The sequence below is a fragment of the Clarias gariepinus genome, chromosome 2, assembly GCF_024256425.1.
Source record: "Clarias gariepinus isolate MV-2021 ecotype Netherlands chromosome 2, CGAR_prim_01v2, whole genome shotgun sequence".
NCBI lineage: Eukaryota > Metazoa > Chordata > Actinopteri > Siluriformes > Clariidae > Clarias > Clarias gariepinus.
In genome coordinates this window covers 27,044,551-27,061,150 of record NC_071101.1, presented here as the reverse complement: position 1 = coordinate 27,061,150, position 16,600 = coordinate 27,044,551, and the positions used below count along the sequence as shown (strand labels likewise).

Sequence of the window (16,600 nt, the reverse complement as noted above, 5' to 3'; positions counted from 1 at the left end):
TTGCTAAACCATGGTCTACATTGGCTTATTGGATCTTTTTAGGACGGCGCCTTTGAGACAGTTGTCTCCATTGTTGTCATGAATATTCTTATACATTTGCTACTTAAAATGGTGATGTCTTGATTGTTGAAAGCTATAGAATGCAGAGTGATGGTTGGGCCATGTAGAATCGATCTCTTTCCCTATCACTAACCTGCATCAATTTTAATTGAGACTGAAATACTCCCTTATTGATTATCAGATGGCAAAATGAAGGAAATACTCACCTTCGATGATTTACTCTTAATTACTTGTCTCTGATTCTATGATCATTTTTTAAGGTTTTACGTTAATCTCTATGTTAAATACACTAACTCTAGTACATCATCCATGCTTTACATACACTACAACAAATTTGGATGAACTCTTTTACCCGGTGTTAATTTTGGAAGGAGAACAAAAAGTTGTAAAGATTATTAAGTTGTAAAAAAAAAAAAAAAAAGGAAGGAAATAAAAAATGATTAATTCTTACCCAGTCTTTATGTAACCTTCCTCAGGGCTCTTGGGCACCTCATTTGTGTCATGTCCTCCACATACCCCCTGTCCATTGGACTCCACCCAAAAAATATAAGTTTCACAAATCACTATGACACACTCTTTGCTACACTAAGGCTGAAGTTGTAAAGTAAATGCACAGAAACTTACGGCAGATATGGTTTCAGTGGGAATATCTGACTTCACTGCAGTCACTGGAGGATCCACACACACCGTTTCTAAACAGGGGAATGAATTTAGAGGATCATGAAACGGACAAATAACAACACACCAGACTTAATTATAGCATTCTCCAAAATTATTGACACCCCTGGTTAAGACGTGTTCTTAGGTTTCTAATAAATATTTTTTTATTGCAGGAGCATAAACATGCACTGAAAATTGTAGAAAAATCTAACCTTTTTTTTTTTTTTTTTTTTATAATCGCCCCTAAGAATTCCGATAAAATAAATGTATTTGAAGCTTTTTTGTAATTTTACTGTAGTTTTTAATTATAAGAGTATCTTGAAACTTTACATTAATTATTCATGACTGTTTCCCTGTGGTATAAATTTGATATGACACAGAGCCCTATTTCTCTTATCCACTATTTAACATGGGAAAGACAATCCATTCAAATAAGGCAGATGTGTGTCGACCTTTATAAGTCAGGCAATGGCTACAAGTAAATAGCCACTCGCCTAAACTTACAGTCAGAGGAATCAAACAACTAGAACAATGACAAACAAGGCTAGACAAGGACCCAAGTTTATTTTGCCACCACATACAATGAGGAGGATGGTAGAAGTAAAAAATAAATAAATAAAATAAAAATCTCCAAAGCACACTGTTAAAGAACTTCATCAAAGAGTGGTATTATGGCGTAAAACAAAAGATGAGCATGCAGAAAAGCACTTCATGCCCAGCCACATGTGGGGTGAGCTGAATAGTGCATAAGTGAGGATCCAAAGACTCTGTATGATCCAGAAAGATTGTGCAAAGAGGAATGGTCAAAGATCTCACTATCTGTATTCTCCGATCTTGTGAAATGTTATAGGAGGAGATGAAGTGCTGTCTTGTTGGCAAAAGGGGGGTTTATACAAAGTATTAACATCAGGGGTGCCAATAATTATGGCACACATGATGTAAAAAAATATATTTATTTATTTATTATTGTGGGATTTTTTTTTTCCCACGAAATAATTTTACTTTAATCAAAGGTTGGATTTTTCTCTTTTTTTGCATTGTGGTTCTATATTGTTCAAATAAAAAAAAATAATTATTAAAAGCATAAGAACACATCTTAACCAGGGTTCTACAGAGGGCACTGTATATTCTGACCAAAACAGTAGTACTCGCGTGGCATAAAATCACCTCTCTTACTCTTCCTGGTTAGGAGATGTGAAGGAGCAGACATCACTTTCCAGCCACCATTCATTTTGAGAATATGTTGAGGATTGCTGAAAATATCCCAGGTCAAGCAGACAGGGGCGTGATGGACACCTTTACCCTGATCTCCCACAGCCTTCTCACTTGTGAAACACGCAAACCTTTTCACCACCAAATCATCATTTACACAGATCTGCAATGAAAAGAAAGTTAAAAGTACAAAGTCTTAAAGTCTCTGCCTCAGGAATGCCAATGATTTCACCATGTAATTTTTATATAATTTATTTTACTATTCTTATTATTATTTTATTATATATATATATTCAACAAAAATATAAACACAACACATTTGTTTCTGCTCCGATTTTTCATGAGATGGACTTAAAGATCTAAAATTCATTCCAGATACACAATATTACCATTTCTCTTAAACACTGTTCACAAATCAGTCTAAATGTGTGATAGTGAGCACTTCTGCTTTGCTGAGATAATTCATCCCACCTCACAGGTGTGCCATATCAAGATGCTGATCTGACATCATGAGTAGTGCACAGGTGTACCTTATACTGCCCACAATAAAAGGCCACCCTGGAATGTGCAGTTTTTTGCTTTATTGGGGGTCTGGGGACTCAGAACCGGTCAGTATCTGGTGACCACCATTTGTCTCATGCAGTGCAACACATCATCTTCGCATAGAGTTTATCAGATTGTCAATTGTGGCCTGTGGAATGTTGGTCTACTCCTCTTCAATGGCTGTGCAAAGTTGTTGGATATTAGTAGGAACTGGTACACGCTGTCGTATACGCCTGTCAAGCACATCCCAAACATGCTCAACGGGTGACATGTCTGGTGAGTATGCTGGCCATGCAAGAACTGGGACATTTTCAGCTTCCAAGAACTTGTACAGATCCTTGCAACATGGGGTCGTGCATTATCTTGCTGAAACATGGTGATGTTCATGGATGTATGGCACAATAATGCGCCTCAGGATCTCATCACGTATCTCTGTGCATTCAAAATGCCATCAATAAAATGTACCTGTGTTCTTCGTCCATAACAGATGCCTGCCCATACCATAACCCCACCACCACCATGGGCCACTCGATCCACAACACTGACATCAGCACAGCACTCACCCACATGACGCCACACACGCTGTCTGCCATCTGCCCTGAACAATGTAAACCGAGATTCATCCGTGAAGAGAACACCTCTCCAACGTGCCAGACGCCATCGAATGTGAGCATTTGCCCACTCAAGTCTGTTACGGCGACGAGCTGGAGTCAGGTCAAGACCCCGATGAGGACGACGAGCATGCAGTTGAGCTTCCCTCTGAGACGGTTTCTGACAGTTTGTGCAACAAATAGAAATTGTTTGGTTATGCAAACCAATAGTTTCAGCAGCTGTCTGAGTGGCTGGTCTCAGACGATCTTGGAGGTGAACCTGCTGGAAGTGGAGGTCCTGGGCTGGTGTGGTTACACGTGGTCTGAGGTTGTGAGGCCGGTTGGATGTACTGCCATATTCTCTAAAACGCCTTTGGAGACGGCTTATGGTGGAGAAATGAACATTCAATGCACGAGCAACAGATCTGGTTGACATTCCTGCTGTCAGCATGCCAATTGCACGCTCCCTCAATGCTTGTGGCATCTGTGGCATTTTGCTGTGAGACAAAACTGCACATTCCAGGGTGGCCTTTTAGTGTGGGCAGTATAAGTGAACACCTGTGCACTACTCATGATGTCAGATCAGCATCTTGATGTGGCACACCTGTGAGGTGGGATGGATTATCTCAGCAAAGCAGAAGTGCTCACTATCACACATTTAGACTGATTTGTGAACAATGTTTGAGAGAAATGGTAATATTGTGTATCTGGAATGAATTTTAGATCTTTAAGTCCATCTCATGAAAAATCGGAGCAGAAACAAAGGTGTTGCGTTTATATTTTTGTTGAGTGTGTATATATATATATATATATATATATATATATATATATAAAAAACACTGTTAAAAGTCATCACAGTCTGAGGTAGTAAAGGGTTAACTTGGCCTTTAGCAAAAAAAAAAAAAATATATATATATATATATATATATATATAGCCAATGAAATACTCTATGAAAAATCTATCATTGAAAAAATCTAACAAAACATATCAAAACAATCTATAATTCCTATATAACCAAAATGAGTATTAAGCTTATTTTAGTCAAACGTTACTTAAATTATAAGCAAAAATGTCTTGTTCTATTGACAGAAAATTATTTCTTTCAAAAAATACAGTCCTAAAACTTACAAAATTATTTGCCTATAGAAGACATTTTAGAAATAAACTTAATCATCTTATTTTTAGGTTGTTTTGTCTTTTTAAGAAAGTGTAGACAAATTTTACTTTATTCAAGATATCTTCACTTACAAGATAACATTTTTCACAATGCATTCATATTTGCTTCATGGTTCATACTTGCTACTGCTCATCATTAATGACATCCGAGAAATGTACATTTTATGAAAATATCTGTAATAATATTTTCAGCATTTCAGCTTTTTTTGAAAAGTCAAAGAAAGAGACTTTTCATGCATGTGAGCAACGCATGCCAGCATGTTTTAAAAACAACATTTTGACTGACATCAAGCTAAAGTCATTAAAAACAAGACTTCTGGAATAGTATAACAATCAGCTCCAGCCTAGCTAATAAACCATAATAAGTAAAACTGTCTGACAGGATATTGCTTCTGATACAGACACAAATTCAGACAATTTTACATAGTGTGTAAACAAAAGAAATGAATAGTCTTGGATGAATAAAAATGTGGGTTAGCCAATCATTTAGATCGGACTCTGTGCTGTTATAACTGCAGTTGACAGTAAAGGATTAAGGACTGTTAAATTACCTTCACGCTTCTGATAGTCAGGTAAAGCTCAATAGCTGTGCAATCATCATGGGTTCCACAAATAACAGCCTCAACCAATTCAGATGCTGGAAAGGTAAAACACAAGGATTACAATACCAAATGAATATATGTCTAGAATTAAAATGCATTAAAGCATGTTTTTAATATCCAAAATAATTCTGACCTTGTAGGAGATTGTGGAGGTATTTTGTAGCAGAGCTATCCCAGTGAGGGGATGGACTGAAAGTGGGCACCAAACAGAAGTTCAATGGCACAATAATGAAGAGATTAGTCTATATATGACAGATATAATGTACGGTATCAGTGATCACTGTGATGGCTTACACTAGCTCTGCCGTTTTATTGCAGAGGGGAACTTTGAGTTTTAGCGGGTGAATCCGGGCCAGTCCGAACCTTCGCACACGAAAGGGCAGTTGCAGGAACTTGTCAAGAGGAGCCCTTACACTGCAGGAAAGAGTGAAAACTGGACTCAACAGAGAATGACAAGACTTGACATTGACAAACACTGACCAAACAAAAGTCCAGTAATTAACCATTTATTTATAATTGCATTTTAAGCCTACATGTTATCAATTAATTCTGTAAAGCATTTCAAACAGTTTATACAGTGCCATGCAATGTATTCATACCGCTTTTTCACATTTTGTCATGTTAATCAGAACATAAATGTATTTTATTGGGATTTTATGTAAAAGACCAAAACAAAGTAGCACATAATTATGAAGTGGAAAGAAAATGATAAATAGTTGTATTTTTTCTTTTTTTTACAAAAACAAATAAACATCTGAAACGTGTGGTGTGCATTTGTATTCAGCCCCCTTTACACTGATAACCCTAACTAAAACCCAGTGGAACCAAATGCCTCCTAACCACGTCACCTAATTAATAAATAGAGTCCACCTGTGTGTAATTTAATCTCAGTATAACTACAGCTGTGACTCTGTCAGAGGTTTCTTACAAAACATTAGTGAACAAATAGCATCAAGAATCCTAAGGAATACACCAGTCAGGTCAGGCATAAAGTTGTGGGGAAGTATTCAAAAAATCCCAAGCTTTGAAAATCTCATTGAGTACTGTTTAATCCATCATCTGAAAATGGAAAAAGTATGGAACAACTGCCAACCTACCAAAACATCGCCTGTCAAACCAGGCCAGGCCAGTCAAGAAGAGCGTTAATCAAAAAAGCAGCCAGGAGGCCCAAGATAACTCTGGAGAAGCTTAAGAAATCCACAACTCAAATGGGAGAATTTATCAGGACAATTATTAGTCATGCACTTCACAAATCTGGCTTTTATGAAAGAGTGGCAAGAAGAAAACCTAAGAAGTCCTGTTTGCAGTTTGCAACAAGCCATGTGGGGGACACAACAAACGTAAGGAGGTTCTCTGGTCAGATAAGACCAAAATGTAACTTTTTGGCCTAAATGCAAAATCACATGTACATGAACACACCATACCCACCATGAAACATGGTAGTGGCAGCATCATGTTGCGGGGATGCTTTTCTTCAGCAGGGACAGGAAAACTGGTCTGAGTAGATAGGAAAATGGATGATGCTACCTGTTAGCAAGCAGAAAACTTGAGACTGGGACTTGAGTCAAAGTCAAGACCTAAATCTAATTGAGAATCTGTGGCAAGACTTGATAATTGCTGTTTACAGACGCTCTCCATCCAATCTAACTGAGCTTGAGCTATTTTGGAGAAGAATGGGCAAAGTTTTACTCTCTAGATGTACAAAGCTAGTAGAGACATACGGCAAAAGACTTGCAGCTGTTATTGAAGCAAAAGGTGGTTCTACAAAGAATTGACTAGGGGGGCTGAATACAAATGCACATCACACTTTTTAGACAATTATTTTTACACATTTTTTTTAACCATTTATCATTTTCCTTCTACTTCTTTTCGTGTGGCACTTAAAATACATTTACTTTGTGGCTGTAACATAGGGTTTAAAGGGAATGAATACATACGCAACACACAAAGTACTGAATATTAAGCTTAAAAGCAACTCCAAAACCACTATTCCAAATTAATTACTTGTGTACTGTAATCTGTTCAATTCACTTGATTACTGAGCACATTTTGCAAATGTTGTACTACTTAACATTTTTACAATAGGTAGTACACACTTAGTATTTGCAAACACATCACATTCACCAATGAAAATGTACAAAGATTGCATTTGCTACACACTCATCTGTGCTGACAACAATATGCTCTCCGTGGTCAACTAAGATGCAGGTGGCCTGACTGCTTGCTGACCCCAGGAACAGAGACTCCACTCTGGCCCGACACCAGCTCTTTATCACTGGCCAAAACACAACACACACCTAGCGGGACAGAGAAATGATTAACTGATCAATGTAGACAAGCTAAACACATTAAACCAAAACATACATGAAATTCAGCAGCTTTAACTTCACTCATGCAAAGTGTATGATTGGCATGATACCTGTCCCTTCTCCAGTGATGATAGCTTTACTTTCTGGACATCCAGGGTGACACTATGATAAAAGAGATTCATTTTAACCTGCAGGTTCTCATAGTCTGGAGGACTTTCAACCTGTACACCAGGTCTTTTTACAGGTCGCCCCCAAATACATCCTGGATTCTCAACCTTACAAAGAGAAAGAACAAATGCACATCTTAAACACATCCCTTAGAAATACATATATCTTTTACTTTATATATATATATATATATATATTTCACACACACATACATTTGCCAATAATTAATTATACCATGTATGTCAATATATGTGCACAGACAGTGTATAAAAAGTTTTGAGATACGAGTGCCACAGATCCAGTCATTTTGGTCGTACGTCCTTCCTCAGACGCCTCAAAACCTGGCAATAGAATTCACTATTGACGGTCTGGCCCCAGGGACAATTCTTGATGCACAATGTTGCAAATGCATAAAAAGTCTATGTTAAAAAGACGTTGAACATGCACTTGGTAGAGCTGCGGAGCTATTTGGTAGACCTCGCCTTTTTCAGTCATAGAGATGATGGTGTCTTTCTCTGGTAATGGTCCACAACATAAATAACACATCATCCACAGCTGATGTAGTTCATGGAAGACTCCTGGGTCAGCAGCCTTAAAACAAATTTGGCAACAACACAGCACATGTTCAAGTCACATGTGAGAATTGCCTGGACTGTTCCGTATAACACACCAACAATGGCAGCAATGTTGTGGATTGTTCTCCAACAATCATCATGCACAAGTTACCAAACGGTTTCAACATTTTCAGGGGCTGAACTTGAAGGTTTTCCTGATCTCTAGTCATCTTCCAGGGAAGTTTATTTAAGCCTGTATGCTACTTAAAACACCTTAAACAACTCATTGCAACATCGCTGTAAACTTACAGAATCATGTCAAAAGTCTCTTTAGCAGAATTGCCCAGTTTCACGCATAATTACACAAAGTTCTAACTTACTGTTCATGATGAAATCGCAGACGTGGTAACGCATGTGGTCAAAATAGCACCGGTTGAACAGCTCGAGAGATACACAGGACATTGTCTTTTGGCACACTGACTTATAAAGGTCGGTGCTCCCTGTGTCTTGTGCCATTGTAAACTCCATTTGTCATGCTAAATATTGTACTGAATAAATGTTAATATTCAGTATGTACAGTTACATAGTGCCAAAACTGTACCTTAATTACTGCCAGCTCTAGCACGGCTCCAACGTCCATTTGCAAACCTAAGAAGCAGAACACCAGTATAAGACCATTACAGGGTTTAGTCATGAAACACCAACTAAACTTTGACTTTAGCAGGAAATTCCCCTTTACAATATACTTCTTTAGTTTCTGATATTTTCTACACCTGTACATAACTAAAAATATCAAGTAAAAGAAAACATAAAAAGTCAGACAAGTTAAATGAAGTTAAATAAATCTAGTTTAAAACATGGTTCACCCACAGAGCAGGCCGACTGCAAAAGCCTAAGGGGGGGGGAAAGTAGAAACCTTCGCGGTCTTCTAACGAGTAATTTGGTCGTTCTGGGTACTGAATTTGGACAAACAATTGGCAAAACTAGTGTAACGGTGAAAAGCGCGGTGAAATTTGCCGAGTCATTGACGACGTCACGTGGCACATGTGTGTTAAACGGTTAAACATAGGACTCTTCACTTCCGCAGCAGCCTCAATAAACACCAGTTCCTTTTATTTAGTGCTAATACATGCTAAATTCTCTTCGACTTAGCGAACACTAATGTTTGCTGTGTGCTGTAGAGGCGCCAACCTGACTCACTGAACACAAAAGACTTTCATACGTTTACCTGAACCGCCCTGGTTTTGCACATTTATTTCATTTATACCACCAATACGTTTATTTTATACACAATACTGTGTTTCTTTGTGCACATCTTCACACTAACGCTAGTGGTGCTAACTAATGGATATGATGGACACATTGGCCATTTAATACGCTGTAACGTTAACAGTTTTACTTCATCGTTATTGATTTTGTTTTTGCTGTTTTCTTCCCTCTGACTGGACCTACCTTAGTCCCAGTAAATCTCAGTCCGACTACTTTCTCTGTAAGTTATTGTGAAAATTATTATTATTTTTTTAATCTGTTGATTTAAAGTCTGCTTCGCTGTAAATTGACGGCGTCTGTCAGTCACCTGCCGATAGCCCCGCCCACACACACAGAGCTAACTGTTGCTGCTTTCCAGAACTTTCTCTCTCATACTTGGCAAATAATCCAGGAATAGGGGGAAATTATAATAATAATAATATAAAATTACAATAATTAAAATAATATATATATTTTTTTTTTTACAATTTTCAACGTTGTAGATTACAGTACTAGTTAAAAGTTTGGACACAAGTTTGGATTTATTTTCTGCATTCCAGAACAATACTGTTTTGTTTTTCCCAAAACTATGAAATAAAAATGGCATAAGACAGTCAGTCAAGTGCATTTGCAAAAACCCATCAAGCATCATGTTGAAACTGGTTCTCATCATGAAAACTTTTCCAGGAAAGCAAGACCAAATTTTACCTCTGCAGATTTGACCTCTTTTTAGCTGCAGAGGAGTTTTTTAGAGAATCAAAAATCACCAATTGACGGAACCTAAGATTAGAACATCTTAAAATATGAAGGCTTTACAAAGCATAAGTTGCAGACATGTTGCAATATCAACTGTTCAACTGTATTGCATATTTTGGATGCCTAAATTTAATGATTCCTTGTCTTTGTTTCTTTATGATTCTTTATGATTAATGATGTGTAACAAAATAAGGTAGAGAAAGCCAACAAGATGGCGGGGAGGAAATGCTATAATAAAGAAGTAGCAGAGGTGGCTAAAACTCACCAGTGTTATTTTCTAGTTCATATAAAATCACTTAAACACTCAAAATAATAAAACATAAAATATACTCTTAGAGCAGAAGGTGGCAATATGAATTCTATGGAATTTTTAAAACATACAAATTCTAAATTACCAACTATAAAAAGCAAATATTTAAGTATAAAAGAGACATTTTATGTGTAAAAATATTGTGTGTGTGTGTGTGTGTGTGTGTAGGCAGACAGGCCTACAGAAGGCAATCTTCGCTCCAGAATAGAGAACAGGTCAGATTAGCATAGAAATAATCTCAATTGTAGAAGACAATCAAATATTAATCCAGCAAACCTTAGAATTATGTCTATTCCTTTAGCACTGAAATTCTGTATATCAACAATAATTACTTAAATTATATAAAATGTCCGTTTGGACTTCACTTATGATTTTTACTCCCGGTATGTGTGACCCAAAATTCAAAATAATAAAAAAAAACAATGTAGAAAATAAACCCACATTAATAGTAAATTTAGACGTCATTTCCTGTCTAACAACTTTCCAACAAATTTGTTCAATACTTTGAATGTATTGTCCCACATATAGAAAATCCAAGAAAAACCTTCCTTTGGGTTAGTGTCAGTTCTTTTATGAATGGATTTTTTTACATTTATTAAATAGTTCTATTCAATAATAATTATGGTATCCAGTGAACTTGGTATAATACAGTAGAAATACATCAGACTTATCATTTGGAGAACTTATTGTTTCAGAATACCTTCTACTAGGAGTTGGTTCTCTTTTTTTAAAATGATGAAGAGAAGCTTTCTAAAAAAATATATCTACCTATCTCTTGATATATAACTTTAGATACTTAATATTATTTATGTAAAACATCATTCAAACATGAGTGGATGAATAAACAGCAGCTACAAGTTCATTTGCAATATCCAATTCTTAATATCACAACACATTTAAGCCATTAATACATTAGTCAGCTGGTAATTACCACAATGAAATTTGGTTAAAAATAGAAAAGGATGTACATGTCTCAAAAAGACAGCAGCACTTCAGTACTTTACTGAAAACCACTGTTAAGTTTTTATTAACATCATTTTTACTATATATACCAATTAGTCTATGAAGTTCTTTGTGATAAGCTGGTAAGCAAAAAGGATGCCTCCTACTGCCTACAGCTACACCTGTAGACACTGTATGTGTATCTGCTGAGATGTAGAGGCACATGAAACTTCTGGTCCAGGTCTGTTATTGTGAAGACAATCTAAATGGAAACATTGCATCATGTTACTATAGTATGATATATGGCTATGTCTTTATGTTATGTTAGTGTCTTCTTTTCTTATTCATCTTTACTCACCTCGACATACGGATAAAAACTGGTCTGGCCCAAGCTTTCCCAATACTGTCCAGTCTCAAAACGTAATTTGTACATCCCTGTAGCAAAATCTTGTCTTGAAATTAATCCGGGACAGTAACCATTCTCATCTGTGGTTCTATAAAAGATAATAAAACCATTTACACTTGTTTTTGTTCTGGTTTTTTTTTGTACAATCCAACAATTTTTATTTTGTAAATGTTCATAATATTGCCTTTAATATGAAGAGACACATACCCTGTAGTGATTAGGTTCCAGATGGCCATCTGAGAGTCTAGACGATGCAGACTGATAGCCATGCGTGCTGCAGGAACCCCATCTGCCGTGTTTTGCACATGGGTAACAAGAGGACTGTCCATCACAAAGGTATCTAGCAAGGAATTGAAACCACTCCATTAAAACAAATTTGTGTTGTAAGTGTAACTGCAGACTCCAGAGCATCTTACTTCCAATAATCACTTGAAAAAAAGATGGTTTTATACTATTTTGCCACTATTGTATTAACTTTGTTGTATGATTTGTCTGTATATATTTATACATTTATCATTTACCCCCAAAGGAACTATATACAAATATACAGTATATATTTCTCAAAAAAAATTGCCCTGGTGTAATGTAATTACTCCTCAGATGTTCTCAAGTCTTACATTTTTTAAGCAGAATATTTTACCAAACAAACAAGGACAAAGGCAGAGCAGAGGACAAAGTGGTGGAAGCTGAGAAAGGAAGAATGTTGTGTAGTCTTCAGGGAAGAGTTGAGACAGGCTATGGGTGGTCAGGAGGTGCTTTCAGGGAGATGCAGAGTAAGGTGAAGGTAGAGGTGGCAAAGGCCAAACAAAGAGCGTATGAGGACTTGTATGCTAGGCTAGACAGTAAGGAGGGAGAGGTGGATGGGAAGGATGTGCAGCAGGTTAGAGTGATTAAAGATAGAGATAGAAATGTACTGACAGATGCCAGGAGGGTGATGGAAAGATGGAAGGAGTACTTTAAGGAGTTGATAAATGAGGAAAACGAAAGAGAACAAAGAGTAGAAGAGGTGACTGTTGTGGAACAGGAAGTAGCAAATATTAGTAGAAGTGAGGTAAGAAGGGCGTTAAAGAGGATAAAGAGTGGAAAGGCTGTTGGTCCTGATGACATACCTGTGGAGGTATGGAAGTGCTTAGGAGAGGTGGCAGTAGAGTTTCTGACTAGTTTGTTTAACAAGATCTTGGAGAGTGAGAGGATTCCAGAGAAATGGAGGAGAAGTGTATTGGTGCCAATTTTTAATAACAAGGGAGATGTGCAAAGCTGTGGCAATTATAGAGGTATAAAGCTAATGAGCCAGACAATAAAGCTGTGGGAAAGAGTAGTGAAAGCTAGGTTATGGGCAGAGGTGAGCATTTGTGAGCAGCAATATGGTTTCATGCCTAGAAAGAGTACAGCAGATGCAGTATTTGCTTTGAGGATGCTGGCGGAGAAGTACAGAGAAGGTAACAGGGAGTTGCATTGTGTCTTTGTAGATTTAGAGAAAGCGTATGACAGGGTGCCAAGAGAGGAGCTGTGGTATTGTATGAGAAGGTCTGGAGTGGCAGAGAAGTATGTTAAAGTGGTGCAGGACATGTATGAGAGCTGTAAGACAGTGGTGAGAAGTGCTGTAGGTGTGACAGAAGAGTTCAAGGTGGAGGTGGGTCTGCATCAAGGATCGGCTCTAAGCCCCTTTTTGTTTGCTATGGTGAGGTAAGACAGGGGTCTCCATGGACTATGATTTTTGCAGATGACATTGTGCTCTGTAGCGAGAGCAGGGAACAGGAGGAAGAAAACTTGGAAAGGTGGAGGTATGCTCTGGAAAGCAGAGGAATGAAGGTTAGCCGCAGCAAGACAGAATACATGTGTGCAAATGAGAGGGACCCAAGAGGATCGGTGAGGCTACAGGGAGCAGAGGTAAAGAAGGTGCAGGATTTTAAGTACTTAGGGTCAACGGTCCAGAGCAACGAAGAGTGTGAAAAGGAGGTGAAGAGGCGGGTACAGGCAGGTTGGAATGGGTGAAGAAAAGTGTCAGGTGTGTTGTGCGATAAAAGAGTATCAGCGAGAATGAAAGGAAAGGTGTACAGGACAGTGGTGAGACCAGCAATGCTCTACGGCTTAGAGACAGTGGCACTGAAGAAAAGACAGGAGGTAGAGCTAGAGGTAGCAGAGCTGAAGATGTTGAGCTTCTCTTTGGGAGTGATAGGGATGGATAGGATTAACAATGAGTTTATCAGAGGGACAACCCATGTTAGATGTTTTGGAGATAAAGTCAGAGAGGCCAGATTGAGGTGGTTTGGACATGTTCAGAGGAGAGATTGTAAATGTATTGGTAGAAGGATGCCGAGGTTGGAACTGCCAGGCAGGAGGTCTAGGGGAAGACCAAAGAGGAGATTTATGGATGCAGTGAGAGAGGACATGAAGTTAGTTGGTGTGAGAGAAGAGGATGCAGAGGATAGGGTTAGATGGAGGCAAATGATTCGCTGTGGCGACCCCTGAAGGGGAACAGCCGAAAGACAAAGAAGAAGAAGGATTACATTTTTTTTTCTCAGAATTCTACACACCAACACCCCATATAGTGCACTCTACCATATAGGTCTAATTGGTGGATTGCTGCAGAGATGGTTGTCCTCCTGGGAGCTTCTCCTCTCCCCACAGAGGACCTCTGGAGCTCTGACAGAGTGACCATCGGGTTCTTGGTCAACTCCCTGACTAAGGCCCTTCTTCTCCGGTCGCTCAGTTAGGATGGCCGGCCAGCTCTAGGAAGAGTCCCGGTGGTTTTGAACTTCTTTCACTTACGGATAATGGAGGCCACTGTGCTCATTGGGATCTTCAAAGTGGCAGAAATTTTTCTGTAACCTTCCCCAGATTTGTGCCCTAAGACAATTCCTTTGACTTCATGCTTGGTTTGTGCTCTGACATGAAATGTCAACTGTGGGACCTTATATAGACAGGTGTGTGCCTTTCCAAATCATGTCCAATCAACTGAATTTACCACAAGTGAACTCCAATTAGGCTGCAGAAACATCTCAAGGATGATCAAGGGAAACAGGATAAAAATTTTTTATTTTCAATAAATTTGCAAAAATCTCAAGTAAACTTTCTTCATGTTGTCATTATGGCGTGTTGTGTGTTGAATTCTGAGGGGAAAAATGAATTTAATCCATTTTAGAATAAGACTGTGACATAACAAAATGTGGAAAAAGTGATGCGCTGTGAATACTTTCCGGATGCACTGTATGCATTTGCGTATCTAATCAATGTATTTTGGCAGTATTCTGGCTTTTAAAAATAATAAAAACTACAGAACACCTTATCATTATCTCTCAATGCTGGATATGATGAGATCCCAAGCAAAAAAAAACATAAATGCCTTAGTCTGTCTGGAGTGCGTTTGTTTTCTCTGTGTCTATGTGGTTCTCATGGCCAGTTCTTACGGTGGCCGAGAAGTGCAAACCAAAACAACAAAACCGAAATAACAAATTTAAAAACAAATGAAAACTAAACTAAACTAAAAAAAAAAATAACAAATTTAAAATCTAAATGACAAAAACAAAATAACAAAACCAAATACAATACTGTATTACAAATCAGAAAACACAACGACATATCCAGAAACAAAATACCAAATGAGAAAACACAACAACAATTCACTCAAACCGGAAAAGGCAGGTATAGTTCTCAAATTAAATTCTTATTGCTGATTGGATGAGACATCTGTCACTCAAGACATCAAGACATTTAAAGCACATTTAACACAACTTAGTTGACCAAAGTGCTGTATAATCCTAAATTACTGAAATAAATTCTTAAATGAAAATACATCTAAATGTACATGTGTTTCCTGTGTTGTTATTTTGTTTTCTGTGTCGTTATTGTTTTCGGTTTTGTGATTTTGTTTTGCACTTCCCGTAAGTTCTCCAGTTTCTTAACACAACATGCCAGACTAACAGTCCCAAAGTGCAAATGAGCATGTGCTTGTTGTGTCCTCTGTGAAAGACTAGTGTTCTATGCATGTTGCAATTCCATATTTTTCCCAAGGGTGCCAGAACAGACTCAGCATCCACCACAACCTTGACCAGGATAAAGTGGATACTTTATAAAATAAATTAAATTAAAATTAAAAAAAAAAATTTAATAAATACTACTTTTTAATAAATATACGTTTTTAACAAGAAAAAAAAATGCCATGAATTATTGAGACTTTCATAGAGAAATTGATGATATATGATGTAATGGAAATGAGGTGTATTGTTCAAGAAACGCATTTTTGTTTGTTCTGACAATTAATTACTTATACAGTATTGTCAGGGTTGCACAAAGTTTTCATCCCCTAACTTAGAAATAAGGTTTAAAAAAATATTTTACAGACATTTTATACACTTGTCACTGTAACACTAATGAGACTGTACTGTCCATGGTGCTGAAAGATAACAGATACATAAAAAAGATACATCTGAAGTAACATAAGTCTTCTTCTTCTCATTAGTACAGTACTTATGAGAGCCATATGAGAAAAACTAAACTGAAAGAAAAAACTTAAAGAAAAGAACAATACCTTTGCTGTGTGGGAAGGTATGATGTTGATCTGATCAGCTTGCCCACTCACTTAGGAATGAGGGAGATTCTGACTGGACTGGCTGTGTGTTTGTCCTGGAGCATGGTGGCTTGATGAGTTAATCAATAACAACAATCCCTTGGCTTAATGTTTAAAGAAAAAACATGACAGCTGTGTAGTTGAGACACACATTACTATCAAAATAAAGATTTTATCATTTTAGTTTAAAGTCTATGCAAGTCAAAACAAACTGGAGAATTCTTTTGAATCTTGTACTATGACCTGTTATACCAAACTTTCACAAACTTTACACAACATGAAATACAGAAGGTGTCATGTCTGGAACTTAACTTTTATTACAATTTAATCACTAAGTTAGCAATTAACCATTTTCAATAAAACAACGCTTTGTAATTTACGTATATATAATTCTACATGCCACTGATTTTTATTTCCACAGACAATTAACCTGAACCACCATATTTTTTAAAAAAATAATAAAATGTAAATTTTAAAGGTTTCAAATTCTGTA

General features: G+C 37.3%; 2 protein-coding genes across 3 annotated transcripts in view; both read right to left on the bottom strand.

Annotated features, from left to right (window-relative positions):
- tdrd12 (tudor domain containing 12) overlaps positions 1-8,798 on the bottom strand; it is a 28,420-nt gene extending 19,622 nt beyond the window's left edge. Inside the window, exons 1-10 of the mRNA XM_053485902.1 lie at positions 8,746-8,798; positions 8,477-8,523; positions 7,264-7,428; positions 7,005-7,141; positions 5,139-5,258; positions 4,978-5,033; positions 4,794-4,879; positions 1,888-2,095; positions 685-752; positions 512-591 (exon numbers count right to left, since the gene is read on the bottom strand). Coding sequence (XP_053341877.1) covers positions 512-591; positions 685-752; positions 1,888-2,095; positions 4,794-4,879; positions 4,978-5,033; positions 5,139-5,258; positions 7,005-7,141; positions 7,264-7,428; positions 8,477-8,515 — 959 coding nt within the window. The 5' untranslated portion in view covers positions 8,516-8,523; positions 8,746-8,798. The remainder of the gene's footprint in view (positions 1-511; positions 592-684; positions 753-1,887; positions 2,096-4,793; positions 4,880-4,977; positions 5,034-5,138; positions 5,259-7,004; positions 7,142-7,263; positions 7,429-8,476; positions 8,524-8,745) is intronic.
- Positions 8,799-11,278: 2,480 nt separating this feature from the next.
- On the bottom strand, positions 11,279-16,131 carry urahb (urate (5-hydroxyiso-) hydrolase b). Of its 2 annotated transcripts, none has more exons than XM_053484990.1 (4): positions 16,069-16,131; positions 11,745-11,877; positions 11,490-11,625; positions 11,279-11,393 (listed from the first exon to the last, which is right to left on the bottom strand). In XM_053484990.1, the coding sequence occupies exons 2-4, from the start codon at positions 11,864-11,866 to the stop codon at positions 11,295-11,297; spliced, it is 357 nt and encodes a 118-aa protein (XP_053340965.1). In that variant the 5' UTR covers positions 11,867-11,877; positions 16,069-16,131; the 3' UTR covers positions 11,279-11,294. The 2 variants fall into 2 exon arrangements, with proteins under 2 accessions (XP_053340965.1, XP_053340968.1); XM_053484993.1 differs by lacking the exon at positions 16,069-16,131 and adding an exon at positions 14,100-14,183.
- Between the last annotated feature and the right edge of the window lie 469 nt (positions 16,132-16,600).